Raw genomic sequence first — 15575 nt, 5'->3', positions numbered from 1 at the left:
CTATCTACCATGAAGTCATATTGATGGATTTTTTTCATTCAACAAATACTTATTAGAATACTAATCACTGTGAATACAGAGGTAAATGAAGCATGGCCTTTACCTTCAAACAGCTTACACACCAGTACGGGAGGTCACCGACAATGTACAAAGCTATGATTATAAATATACTAGCTTGTAATAAGTGTACCAGCTAAGATTATAAAATTCCTAGAAAAACACATGGGAGTACTAATGGGAAGAGTTTCTTTTTGGGGTGAGAAAAACACTCTAAAATTATTCTGGTGATATTTGAACAATTGCAAAAATATACTAAAATCCACTGAATTGTACACTTCAGACTGATGAATGTTAGGGCATGAAGTTATCTATTAATAAAGGAGTTCAAAATATTTTTGATTTGCTATGTTTAAATTCTTATGAAAATTCCTAAGAAAGTTGATTTTCACTGTCCCTTTGTTTTTACTTCTGAATACTATTCATAAAATGGCTTTAAAATATTTATTAAAAATAAGGTCCATTTAGCCCCAGACGGTAAATGGTAATGACTATTTTTCTTGGTATACTGAATGTTAACAAATCTTGACTGGACATTTAGACTGTTAGTAATTTTTCACTAATATAAATAAAGGTGCTTTCAACATTTTTGTTTACATAGCTCTGCAGAATTGTCATATGATTTCCTTTAGAAAAACTCCTAGAAATGAAATTCTAGGTAAAAAGGTATTCTTCTAGAGAAGCTATACTAATTATAATTCCAAAAATACCCAAGAGGAAAGCATCAGTTTTAACTTGAAATATGCTTGACTTCATGGCTTCGTATAAAAACTCACAAAAGGGAAAAAAAACCTTGTAACAAAATACCAAAGGGAAAAAACAGGCCAACAATAACAGCAATAAAAAGCAATAATCAAAAATCATTTCAGCTGGCTGGGCACGGTGGCTCACGCCTGTAATCCTAGCACTTTGGGAGACTGAGGCGGGAAGATCACTTGAGGTTAGGAGTTTGAGACCAGCGTCAGCAAGAGTGACACCCTATCTCTACTAAAAATAGAAATTAATTAGCTGGACAACTAAAAATAGAAAACATCAGCCAGGCATGGAGACACCTGCCTGTAGTTCCAGCCACTAGGGAGGCTGAGGCAGGAAGATCACTTGAGCCCAGGAGTTTGAGGTTGCTGTGAGCTAGGCTGATGCCACAGCACTCTAGCCTGGGCAACAGAGCAAAACTCTGTCTCAAAAAAAAAAAAAAAAAAGAAAAAAAAGTATTTCAAATATATTAGGCTGAGCCTTACTCCAATTCTGACTTTAACTGAAAAGAAATGGAATATTTCATTATTTGACATTTCCTAATTGCAGGTTTTATAATTTAGAGCATTTCTGATTCTCTCAGAATGAACTTATCACTTATAAATTACATTTATAGGCAGAATACAATGAAAACACTTAGCTTTCTCAAATTAAAAAAAGAAAAATCTGTCTGCTGATAGGCTTAGCAGAAATAACCCCTCACAGCAAACACACCCAGTGACCAAATCTTGGTTTCTAACTATCATCTTCCAATAAAAGGAACCAGGGCTCTTTGGAGAAATGGATTATTCTAGGGCTAGGAAAGAGAAAATAAAAAATAATCCCAGAAAAACTGCAAAAACTTGGAAGCAACCAATGTATCCTTTAATAGGTGAGTGGATAAACTGTGTTATATCCAGACAACAGAATATTACTTAGTACCAGAAAGAAATGAGCTATTAAGTCGTGAAAAGACCTGACAGAACTTTAAATTCATATTCATATTACTAAGTAAAAGAAGATAATCTGAAGAGGCTCTGTAGTGTATGATTCCAACCATATGACATTCTGGAAAACACAAAACTGCAGACAGTAAGAAGATCAATGGTTACCAGGCCTTTGGAGAGAGACAGAGAGAGATGAATAAGCAGAGCCCAGAGGATTTTCAGGGCAGCAAAAACTATTCTGCATAATACTATAATTGTGAAATACATGTCATCAAACTCAGAACATACAACACCAAGAGTGAACTCTAATGTAAGCTATGTACTTTAGGGTGATGATAATTTGCCAATGTAGGTACACAAATTGCAAAAATACGAAGAAAAAAAAATAAGGGTGGTAAACAAATTTCAAACAACAAACAAAACTTGGGGCATCTTGTATTACCAGAGAATAAGGAAGTATTTGAAGGATGGGGGCATGTCAAAGGGACACAAGAGTCAATCTGCACGAGTTCCCAATAACTAGAACTAAAATGGTTTAAGCAACAAAGTAAGTAACATGGTATTGAATGTAACACCAAAATATAAAATAAATATATACGAGTCCACTCTGGTATGAATGATCACATAAGTAAAAAAATAAAGAAGGGTGAAGAGACAACATATTTTCCATACAGAATTCCAAATACTCTCTCTCCAGGGGGTGGTGCTTAATTCCATCTCCCACTCCCCAAACCCCTACCCGCAGTGAGGGTAGACTAGACTTAGTGACTTATTTCCAAAGAATAGTGTAGGTAAAGAGAAAAATAGTCCATTTTCACAGTGGAGAAACTTGGCAAACACTACCTTATCCAAGTAATGAAGGTTAATATTACCATATGGATACCACATTCCCCATGATATCATTCCCCAGAGCACTTCACCTCTGGTATCGTATAACCTCACATGAGAAAAACATCAGACAAACCCAGATTGGGGTACATTCTACAGGTCATGAAAAAGAAAGATTGAGAAAGACTCAGTCAAAGACTGGAAGAGACTGGGGAAATGTGACAATTAAGTTTTATGTGGTACCCTGAATTGGATCTTAGAAAAAGAAGATATCCATGAAAAAACTGGTAAAATCCAAATAAACTTTAGAATTTAGTTAATAGTAATGCACTAACATCAGGTTCTTAGTTTTGACAAATGTACTATTGTCATGGAAGATGTTATGGGAAGATACAAAACTGTGCACTCCTTTCAACTTTTCTGTATAATAGTAACACTATTTTTATTTTGGAATAAAATAAAAGTTATTCCAAAATAGGATATTTTAAAAACAAAAAAAAATAGCTTTAAAATGGAGCCATAAACTCACTAAACCAACATAGATATCCTTTTGGAAAATGTTAACCTTCTAAATTTAACTACTATTTACTCTATTTTAAAAAGTCTGTTAATACTCTGGTTTCTCTTCACATCATATAAATCTTTTGCCTTTCAAAAAGCCTGTTAAATAGGACTCAAGAAAAAAAGCTGAGGGAAAGAGGACTAACAATTTCTTATCAGAGATTAAATCATGTATTAATCAGAAACATTTTGTACTGTATTTTAATAGTCATAAAACTATGCATATTAAGCTAGGAACAACATTTGACTGACATTATCAGAAATAACTTCGTAATACACTAAAAAACACAAAACCTAATATTCCACCAATTTAATCTTCTGTGAAGTTTCACTGTGCACACTGTGTTCTGTGGTTCACTACACTTTACTGGGAAAGAGGCACATTTAATACACTATTATAATAGAGAAACAGATGTTTGGTAAATGTATACCTTTCACATATCATTACACTTCCGAGGGAGAAGATACCTTGCCTCTAACTTTACAAATAAAAGAAATAAATATTGAAAGGCTGCTAAGAAAGGTTACCCAAACCTTGAACATAAGACCAAAAGATGAATGGCCTTAAGAAGGTGATGTGCTTTCAAGGTAATAAGGGGACACAGACCCATTCAAAGGTTATTTACTTAGGGGAATGTACTTGCTCCGTTATTCTATTTACTATTGAATTACATATCTCAGATTAAGTGAAGTTACATATTAATTTATAGTTTTTTGTCCAGAAGAGTTGCAAATAATTTCTGTCAGGTAGAAGACATGATTCCAAACTTTAGGGTTTACTGGTGTGTAGGACATTAACCCATTTGTCACTATCTTAGCAATCTTACTCCACCAATTATTAAATTGCCTATGAATACAGAGCTCCTCAGATGCTTTTTAAAATAGCCTTACCTATTTTACTTGTTCCCTCAGTATTAATGAATTCAGTAAAATCTTTGACACATATTTACTTTATATTTGCATGACTCATGTTTTTAATTTTTTAAAATTATACTTTGGCAGGCATAAAGAACTTTCCATGACATGCCCAATGTGGTCTTTCCTACATTCAGCTCTGCAAATCCTACAATCTCACAGTTATATTATGATAGCTTTTCTGCACAGTATTCAGATAATGTTGTCAATTATTTGGTTATTGGAACTATCAAATAATACCTGCCTCAAAGATAAATCAGAAAAGAATCTAAGTAAAGCATAAGTTAATTTCAAGACCGACTTTATTCTACCATTGACTTTCCATCCTGCCAAAATAGGTACAAACACAGAATGTGAACGATTCTACTACCTTTCCTGAGTTTTCCCATCTGTGCATTTTAAAAACAATGAGAAACACATAATATTCCCTTCTTTTCATTCAAGTTATTTCCTGAAAAGCCTTTTAAGTCCCAATCCCTACATGAGAAAAAGAAGATGTATAAAGAAAATGCAATACTTGTTGAGTTAGCATTAAGAAATTACTCACAGAATCATAGAACATAATATTTAGACAGGACTTTAAAGGTCTTCTTCTCCAATCCCCTGTTTTAAAGAAAAGGAAAATTGGGCCCAAAGGAACATAGTGACTTTCCAGAGGTCTGACAGTGGCTCAAATTCATGTGATCTGACTTGAAAGATTTGCTAATTTGTTGTATGCCTCTCACAATGGAGCTATGAGTTGATTTTCTTTATTTAAACCAATTATTGAAAAAAATGTTTTTTTCCATTTGTTCCAGGTATCTCTTTTTTAAATGAAATGGGCTAATACTTGGTTCAGGTGTGAATTATGAACTGGCTTTACTTGCTTAAATATGACTGATTACAAATAAATTCTGATTACATGTTTGAAATTTAAGCAAAAAAGATTAGTAAAAAGAAAAAAATCATAACTTTATATTTTCGGGGTACATTTTTCACTGAAAGCAAAAGTCTAGATTAATGTGATTTTTTTTTTTTAAAAGTAAGAGACTTGGATATTCTCAAGTTGTCAATGTAAATGTACTTGTGGTAAATTCAAGTGAACTAATAATAAAGACATTTCAATTTTTAGGCTTGGGCATAGAAGGGAAGCACTATTTCACTCTCATCTAAATTATAACCTGTAAATGCAAAAGGGAAAAGCAAACAAGAAAAGAAAATTCTGTACCCTGACATCACTTCTAAATGAAGTTGTCCTGAGACAGTTAAGAAAGCAGGAACATTGAAGAAATTCTCCTCAGGTAACTTTATTTTGCTTGAAGGCTGCAAATAAAAAACAGAAGCCACAAAAAGCTATTACACGCTTTGCTTTTCACATTCATATATATGTGCCACAACTAAAAATCATAGTGCAATTAACCCTATGCACGGACAGGTCATTCTCATGAAAAGAAAGCACACATCTACAAGAGAAAATGCCTGCCTGGAAAGTGCTGAAGGAAAGGAAGGTTGTTCCATATTGTCAAAACACACAACAACCAAAGGACAAAGTGCTTTTGTCACAAAACACACTTCCCACTAAAAAGTGATTCCTTTGTTTTTGAGACAGAGTCTCACTTTGTGTAGAGCTGGCCTAGAGTGCAGTGGGGTCATCATAGCTCACTACAACCTCCAACTCCTGGGTTCAAGCGATCTTTCTGCCTCAGCCTCCCGAGTAGCTGGGACAACAGGCATGCGTCATCACACCCGGTTATTTTTTTCTATTTTTAGTAGAGACGGAGTCTCGAAGTCTCCCTCTTGCTCGGGCTGGTCTTGAACTCCTGACCTCAAGTGATTCTCCTGCCTCAGCCTCCCAGAGTGCTAGGATATTTTTTTTTTTTTTTTGAGACAGTCTCGCTCTGTTGCCCAGGCTAAAGTGAGTGCCGTGGTGTCAGCCTCACTCACAGCAACCTCAAATTCCTGGGCTTAAGCAATCCTCCTGCCTCAGCCTCCCGAGTAGCTGGGACTACAGGCATGTGCCACCATGCCCGGCTAATTTTTTCTATATATATTTTTAGTTGGCCAGATAATTTGTTTCTATTTTTAGTAGAGACGGGGGTCTCGCTCTTGCTCAGGCTGGTCTCGAACTCCTGACCTCGAGCGATCCACCCGCCTTGGCCTCCAAGAGTGCTAGGATTATAGGTATGAGCCACCCCAACTACCTAAAAAGTGATTCTTATTAAGGAGCAAGCTGAGGCAAGAGATTATGAATCAGAAATTTTAAATGTGAAGAATTACATAATCTCTTAAAATTGTGACTTATGATTACGACTTAATTTTCTCAAGGGAATAGCCTCTAGAATATGTGGTGTCATATTATTATTAAAATAATAATAATGTTTTTAACACAGACTTTTATGAATATAAGCTTTCAAACATATTCATTTAATTTTCACTGCAACTCAAGAAGTAGGAAGAGCAGGATCCTATCTGTATTTATTTATTTTTGTGAGACAAAGTCTTGCTCTGTTGCTCAGGCTAGAGTGCAGTGGCATCATCATAGCTCACTGCATCCTCAAACTCCTGGGCTCAAGTGATCTTCCTGCCTCAGCCTCCCGAGTAGCTGGGACTACAGGTGTGCATCACCACACCTGGCTAATTTTCTTTTTTTTTGGTAGAAATGAGGGTCTTGCTATGTTGTTCAGGCTGTCTCAAACTCCTGCCCTTAAGCAATCCTCCTGCCTTGGCTTCTCAAAGTGAGAGGACACCTGGCTAGGACCTTATCTTTAAAAGATACACTGAGCGATTAGACTTTTATGAACATACAATACGGACAGGGTGATTACTCCATTTCCAATGGGCAGGAAACAAGCCAGTCAACATTTATAAGAAGAGTTCAGCTAAAAAACTATCTGGAGAACAAACACAATTTAAGCAATATAATTAAGAAAGCTTCTGAATCAAGTTATAACTATCATACCTACTTTTTTGGGAAGGAAGCTAAATTACCTACTCTTGTATTTCAAACTGTGCATTTATTTGAAATTATGTTAGTGTAATGGTGTAGTTACTGTAAAAGCAATAAAGCCAATTTTAAATATGTAATAGAGGATGTAAGATTCCTTTAACAGACTTAGTACCAAATAACGAATTATGGAAATACATGGTATCTTATGTAATTTCATTGGTTATTCTAAAAATACTGAATATTGTGTAAGGGTAGGAGTGTGTATGAACAAAAAATGTACTGTGAAAATCACTAAATTGAATTTTTTGTTTAGTTTTGTAATAATTGCCTATTAGGTTTTCAAACTTACTGTAATACTGGTCTTAGAGGTTCCATGAATGCTTTTTTTTTTCTTGAAGTCCATCCTTAAATTAAACCCCTTTATCAATGAACGGATATTCTTTCCAAAGACTTCAGTACTCAAGACTAAATACTTGATGTGGTATGTGTTAGGACTTTAAAATAAAATACATATTCTCCAATATTTCTTCACTAATTATTTACTGAAGAATTGTTTTCCAAGTAAGGCCCAGCAAATTTATAAGACTACCATACTTTTTCCTTTCCTTCACTTCTTTAGTCTATCATTTGTATTGGTGTTTTATCGCAACTTTACTTAAAGTGATTTCTTTCATTCCTCATACATATTAAAAAAAAAAAAAGCCCGGTCTTTATGACTAGATTTTAGGCTTTCATTTATCAGCATTTGTACAAAATGGATTCTGATCTTCTTACATCTCCTAAATCCAACTTATTTAAATGGGTGCAAATATACTGCTACTTCATTATGTCTTCTAATGTCATATGGAGCATTTACATACTGAAATTCATACTACTTTATTATAAACTACTTCTTTTTATTTCTCCTTTATATTACAATTAAGGCATTACATTGATTTGTAAAAACTTCTGTGTGTATTAAGTTATATTACCTATAAATTTTATTTCAGAATATTAAATGGCCATTATAAAATATTTGTTTTAAAAAGAAATTACTGAGAGTGATGTCAGCAAAAATGGTGGGGGCAGGTAGCTCCAAAGGTCTGTTCCACCACAAAAAATTTTATTAAAAATAAGCAAATCCTGGCTGGGAGTGGTGGCTCACACCTGTAATCCTAGCACTCTGGGAGGCTGAGACAGGAGGATTGTTTGAGCTCACAAATTCAAGACCAGCCTGAGCAAGAGCAAGACGCCTGTCTCTGCTAAAAATAGAAAGAATTTAGCTGGACAACTAAAGATATATATATATAAAAAATTAGCCAGGCATGGTGGCACATGCCTGTAGTCCCAGCTACTCGGAAGGCTGAGACAGAAGGATTGCTTGAGCCCAGGAGTTCGAGGTTGCTGTGAGCTAGGCTGACGCCACAGCACTCTAGCCTGGGCAACAGAGTGAGACTCTGTCACCAAAAAACCCACAAATCCTGTCAGAATCAACTGTGAGAACTCTGAAAAATAGTTATAAGTTTATAGCAACCAAGTAAATGAATGAATCAAGAATGAATGAAATGAATCTTCAATGAATAAATGAATCAAGAAAAAGGCAACTTAGAAATGGTAGACTCTGCCCAACAACAGTAGAATGCACGTTTTCTTCAAGTGCATGGGACCATTTTCCAGGATGGACCATACACTAAGCTATAAAACAAGTCTCAATAAAATTTAAAAGACTGAAATCATGAAGGGGTCTTCTTTGACAACAATGGAATGAAATTAGAAATGTACAATAATGGGGCAGTTACTGGGGAAAACAGTTTGGTGATTACTTAAAAAGTTAAAATAGAATTACTGTATGACCCAGTAATTCTACTCCTACGCATATAGCAAAAAGAATTAAAATGACGATGTAAATAAATACTTGTACATGATTGTTTATAACAGCACCATTCACAATAGCCAGAAGATGGAAACAACCTAAATGTCCATCTATGGAAAAATGGATTAACAAAATGTGATACACACACACACACACACACACACAGAGGAATATATTATCCAGACATAAGGAATATATGTTGTTTAAATTAAATATATGTACTTATACATACTAAAACATGAATGAATCTTGAAAATATTATGCTAAGTGAAAGACAGACAGACATAAAAGGTCACATATTGTATGGTTTATATGAAATATCCAGAATAGGTAAATCCAGAGACAGTCATGGTCTGGGGATAGGGGGAAATGGGGAATAACTATTACTCAATGGGCATGGAGTTTTCTTTTGGGGTGATGAAAATGTTTTTCATCACCCCAAAACAGGGGTGGCAGTTGTAAAATATTGTGAACGTACTAAATGCCATGGAAGTGTACCTTTTGAAATGGTTAATTTTATGATACAAGACTTTCAACTCAGTTCTTTAAAGCAATTATTGAATCTCATGGGTTCAAAAACTGTTAACCCAGAATTGCAAGTTTAAGATTTAGGATTGCAATCTTTTTTTGTGTGTGTGTTTTTGAGACAGGGTCTCACTCTGCCACACCTGGGCTAGAGCACAGCGGCATCATTATAGCTCACTGCAACCTCAGACTCCTGGGCTCTAGGGATCCTCCTGCCTCAGCATCCTGAGTAGCTGGAACTATAGGCTCGCACCACCATGCCTGGCTAACTTGTCTATTTTTTTGTAGAGACGGGGTCTCACTCTTCCTCAGGCTGTTCTTGAACTCCTGGCCTCAAGCAATCCTCCCACCTTGGCTTCCCAAACTCCTGGGATTACAGGTGTGAGCCACCACAGCCAGGATTGCAATCTTAAATACTTTTGTTAGTAATGGAGAAAGAATAAAATATATAAATTAGACACCCAACTCTGTGATCGTGCCAGTGGGGAAGGATTTCTTTAACAAGAGCCCCAAATTGCAAATGATAAACTGAAAATTGATGAATTTGTGTATATTCAAATTAAGGATTTCTATTTAATAAAGGAAGATATAGGCAAAGTTAACAAACGACTAATTGGCAACATCTAAAATACACAAGTTATTAATGGACAGAATATATAAGAACCTCCTGCCACGAAAACAAGAAAGAGAAAATAATCCACTCCCCAAATGGGAAAGTAGATTTACAGAGAGGAAAACTCAAATGGCTAAAATGCATATGAAGAAATACTCAAACTCAATAGGAATTAAAGAAATGCAAATTATAAGAAGGCATTTCAAGAACACTTTATATACATCAGATTGACAAAAATTAGAAAGCTATATAATATCAATTGTAGATGTAGATTTAAAGTATGGTAGACAGAATTCTAAGATGCGCTCCCACAATTCCCAACCCCTGGCTATTGAGTCAAACACTAATCCAGGTACTAATGTGAAGAGATTTCGTAAATTTAATTAAAGTTCCAAATCAGATGACCTCAAGATTCAGAGATTATCTGACCTAATCACACAAGCCCATCAAAGTTAGAATGTTTTCCACAGCAGACTGCAAAAGAGGAAGTCAGAGATTTGAAAGACAAGGGGTCAACATGACATGGCTGCTTGAAGATGGAGAGGGACACATGAAAACGTCCTGAGAGTAGTCTCTAGGAGCTGAAAGCAATCTGGACAGCAGCCAGCAAGAAAACGGGCACTTCAGTCCTACAACCACAAAGAAATGAATTCTGCTAATAACAGCACTGAGTCTGGAAGAGAACCTCAAGCTCCAGATGAGAACCCAGCCAGCTGACACCTTGGTTTCAGTGTTGTAAGACACAAGTCTTTAAGTAGAGAACCCAGACATGCCATTCTGGATTTCTGGCCTATAGAACTGTGAGCTAATAAATGGGTGTGGTTTTAAGCCACTAAGTTTGCAGTAATTTGTTACAAAGCAATAGAAAACTAATTCACTGGGAAACAGGAACCCTCAGGAAATACCAGTAGAGTATAAACTGGTACCATACCACTATTCTGGAGAACTTAGTGAAATTAAGAATGTAGACACCCCATAACTTAGAAATTCTACTCCTGGATATATACTCTAGAGAAATTTTCACACAGATCCATTGGCGAATATGTATAAGAATACTGCTGTATTTTTTTCTGGGTATAACTCAGAATTGAAAGCAACCTAAGAGTTTATTACAAGAAGAATGAATAAGTAAAATGTAGCAGACACATACCATTGAATATTTTGGAGCAATTACAAGCAACAAATAGATTTACCTATAACAACATAGATAGAATTCCAAAACAAAGAGTTAAATGGAAAAAAGTAGGAAACAGAACAAGACACATAATATAGTATCATTACTGAAAGTTAAAAAACACATACATATAAAATGCCACTCATATTTTGAGGTCACATACACAACAAAGGAAATAACAAAGATATAAAAGTGTGTGCTTCTGAGAGAGAATAATAGGGAATGGGAGTAGGGATTGGGATAAAGAGCAAAAAATAAAACAAAAGAGGGGATATCTGGATTGCATTTTGTCAGCTTGGTGTTACTACTCCCATCTAAAGCTCAGGCTATGTTTCCTAGAAATCCCCTCTCCTGTATGGTTCCAGTTCACACAGTTGGCCAAGAGAGGAACTTGTACGAAATTTGAGAGGAAACGAAGTTGCAGTCATTACTCTTAGAAGACTGTGGCAGTCTGACACAGTGACAAACACACAGAGGTGCTTAGTGCTCTCTAGTTTCTAGGTTGTCCTCCCTACTACCGACCATGCTGAACAACGGTAGCTTGAAGGCAACCACCAAGTGCTTGAGTGCAGTTACTGCAATCGTTATGTCATGTGGGACATTAACTGTATTTCTCTTGGAAAATGAAAGACATAGCATATTAATCAGAGATTCTTATGTTGACTGGCCTTTTTTTTTTTTAACAGACTATTTTTTAGAGCAGTTTTAGGTTCATAGCAAAATTGAGGGAAGGTACAAAGATTGCACATATGCTCCCTGTCCCCCAACACATGCATAGCCTCCCCCGTTATCAACATACTCCACCAGAATGGTATTTGTTACAACTGATGAACCTACATCAACATTATCACCCAAAGCCCATAGTTTATGTTGGAGTTTACCCTTGGTGGTGGTGTACGTTTTATGGGTTTGGACAAATGTATAATGGCATGTATCCACAACTATAATATCATACAGGACAGTTTAATTACCCTAAAAATATGTGCTACACCTAGTCATCCCTTCCTTTCCCCTAACAATCACTGATCTTTTTAGTTTCTCCATAGTTTTGCCTTTTCCAGAATGTCATATAGTTTAAGTTACACAGTATATAACCTTTTCAGATTGGCTTCCTTTACTTAGTTACATGCATTTAACGTTTCTCCAGGTCTTTTTATGACTTTATAGCTCATTTCTTTTTAGTGCTGAATAATATTCCATTGTCTAGATGTAACAAATACAATGTATCCATTCACCTTCTGTAGGACATCTTGGTTGCTTCCCACTTTTGACAATTATGAATAAAGCTGCTTTATAAACATCCATGTGCAGATTTTCATGTGGACATAAGTTTTCAACTCCTCTAGGTAGATACCAAGGAGCATAATTACTGGTTCCTACGGTAAGAGTTTCTTTAGTTTTTTAAGAAACTGCCAAACTGTACAGCAAAGTGGCTGTACAATCCCACCAGCAATGAGTAAGAGTTCCTGCTGCTCCAGATTCTTGCCAGCATTTGGTATTATCAGTGTTCTGGATTTCAGCCTTTTGAATATGTTTGTAGTAGTAGTATTGACTGGCTTTTCAGTGTGCTTGGCCAGGATATTGTTTGTGAGTTGTTTTCTATGGATCACATGGTTTATACACCCCTACCCTCAGCCATTACAAATGAGCAGCAGTTAGTTTTTTAAGGAATGCATGAGCCAGAATTTCTTGGAATGTTGGTACACCTAAAGGGGTAAGAAACTTGGAGAAAGTTCTGTACATCCTTTGGGCTGTATAACAGACCGACCAATAATGAGTGAATAAATTAGGACTTCGTCAGTATAACCTTCTCCAAACTATTCACAAATTCTCAAAACTATTAAGACCAAAGCTTCATATTAAATACTTTTTCTTTCACAGTGTTAACTCATGAAATTGAAAAATATTGGTGTTCCTCAGGGATTCTGCTCATTACTGTATCCTGCATTTAGCCTATTACCTGGGACATAGTAGTCACTCTGTAAATATTTGTTCAGTTGAAAAATGAATTGAAATGGGGCCTCGAAATATGAGAGACCTATAATTGAGAAGAGACATAAATGTATTTCTCCATGGAAAGTGCATGCAATAAAATCTCCATTCATGTTAATGCTAAGGAATATAGTGATCAAAAATGCTTGAAAAACTAGACATTAAAATACAGTATAAAGCCCCTAAGTTAAAACAGGGTGGTAGCAATACACAAATAAACCTGTGGGATAGAACTGAAAGCCCAGAAATAGACCCAAGTTCATTATAAAGGTAGTATCTCAAATCACTGAGGCAAAGATGGACTTTTTAATAAGTAGTATCAGATCAGCTGGGTAGCCATATAATTATGTCAACCAGAAATAAATTGCAGAATTTTTATTTACATTGTGGCAGACAGTGTGATGTAATATGTATATTTTTTCCCCAAGGAATTTCCAGACATTAATAATACCATGGTAATTTCCATTATTTCCAGCCCATAGGTAGTCATTTCTATGATTTTCGGAACTTAGTACATAATTCATTTACTTTTATCCCATCTTCAGTATGTTTGTTTCACTCCCTGAATATTTTCTCTCCTTTGAGAAAAATGGTAGAATATAAAAAATACTGTACATTGAGATAAAATTTTGGAATCAGAGCTTTCATTCATTTTGAAAAATATTTCTGAACATAAACTACCAAGAATGCTTTATCTCATTACACACTTCATACTTTTGTCATTACGGTATTTTGATAGTGCATAAAATACTTTTATTTTACTGATTTATTTTTAGTTTCGTTATCTTGTTTTCTTTAAGATATAACAGAAATATAATATTGAGGGCTCATTTTTAAGTTGGTTATTTTGCATCTTAGAACTCATTTTCCCTTAAAGAAATATATAATTATTTTCACAGAGCAGCCACAGTGCACTATTTAATACATAATATAGATAAAATACAGTCATGTGCTGCACAATGGCATTTCAGTCAACAATGAACCATGTATATGGCGCATCCCATAAGATTACAATGGTGCTGAAAAATTCCTATTGCCCAGTGATAACGTAGCACAAGGCGTTACTCAGGTGTTTGCGGGGATGTTGGTATAAACAAACCTAGTGCTTTACCAGTCATATAATGATAATAAATAACTATGTTACTGGTTTATATATTCACTATACTATACTTTTTATCATTACTTTAGAGTGTACTCCTTCTACTGATTAAAAAAAAGTTAACTGTAAAACAGCCTCAGGCAGGTCTTTCAAAAAAAAAAAAAAATAATAACAAGTTAACTATAAAACAACCTTGGGCAGATCTTTCAGAAGGTTTTCCAGAAGGTTATAATAGGAGATGACAGTTCTATGCATGTTATTGCTCCTGAAGACTTTGCCACGGGACAAGATGTGAAGGTGGAAGACAGTGATATTGATGATCCTGACCCTGTGTAGGTCTAAGCTAATGTGTGTGTTTGTGTCTTAGTCTTTACCAAAAAAGTTTAAAAATTAAAAGAAAACTGATACCTATACTACAGAAATTATTCCACACCACTGAGAAAGATGGTATCCTCCCCAACTCATTCTATGAAGCCAGTATCACCTTGATACCAAAGCTAAGAAAGGACACAACAAAAAAAGAAAACTACAGACCAATATCCTTTATTAATATAGATACAAAAATCCTCAACAAAATTTTAGCAAATTGAATTCAGTAGCACATCAAAAAAATAATTCATCATGACCAGGTGGGCTTTATTCCAGGGATGCAAGGCTGGTTCAACATATGCAAATCTATTAATGCAATTCACCTTAAAGCAAGAACAAAGACCATATGATTCTCTCAATAGATGCAGAAAAAGCATTTGACAAAGTCCAGCACATCTTCATGATAAAAACTCTGAACAAAATAAGCATAGACGGGTCATACCTTAAATTTATCAAATCCATTTATGACAAACCCACAGCCAATATCATATTGAATGGGGAAAAATTGAAACCAGTCCCACTTAGAACCAGACAAGGTTGCCCACTATTTTCACTTCTATTCAACATAGTGCTGGAAGTCCTTGCTAGAGCAATTAGACAAGAGAGGGGTATTAAGGGCATCCAAATGGGGGCAGATGAGATCAAACTCTCACTCTTTGCTGAAGATATGATATTATATCTAGAAAACCCCAAGGACTCAACCAAGAGACTCCTAGAATTGATAAATGAATTCAGTAAAGTCTCAGGATACAAAATCAATACACACAAATCAGAGGCATTCATATGCACCCATAACAGTCAAGCCAAATTTCATATCAAAAGTGCAATACCTTTTCCAATAGCCTCAAAGAAAATTAAATATCTAGGAATATATTTAACGAAAGATGTGAAAGACATATACAGGGAGAACTACAAGACACTAAGAAAAGAAATTGTAGAAGATGTAAACAGATGGAAAAATCTACCCTGCTCATGGATTGGTAGA

At 35.3% G+C, this 15575-nt stretch overlaps 1 protein-coding gene across 13 annotated transcripts in view; it reads right to left on the bottom strand.

The window, feature by feature from the left end:
* The window catches only part of NARS2 (asparaginyl-tRNA synthetase 2, mitochondrial), a 113942-nt gene that overhangs the window by 61721 nt on the left and 36646 nt on the right, over positions 1-15575 (bottom strand). For 11 of the 13 annotated variants that reach the window (XM_069469156.1, XM_069469157.1, XM_069469162.1 and 8 more), the window contains one exon: positions 5248-5342. The exons of the other annotated variants lie outside the window; for them this stretch is intronic. In XM_069469156.1, the coding sequence (XP_069325257.1) occupies positions 5248-5342 (95 nt within the window). The remainder of the gene's footprint in view (positions 1-5247; positions 5343-15575) is intronic. 13 annotated transcript variants of the gene reach the window in all.

Source organism: Eulemur rufifrons, chromosome 6 (assembly GCF_041146395.1).
Source record: "Eulemur rufifrons isolate Redbay chromosome 6, OSU_ERuf_1, whole genome shotgun sequence".
NCBI lineage: Eukaryota > Metazoa > Chordata > Mammalia > Primates > Lemuridae > Eulemur > Eulemur rufifrons.
This window is presented reverse-complemented; position numbering and strand designations above follow the sequence as displayed.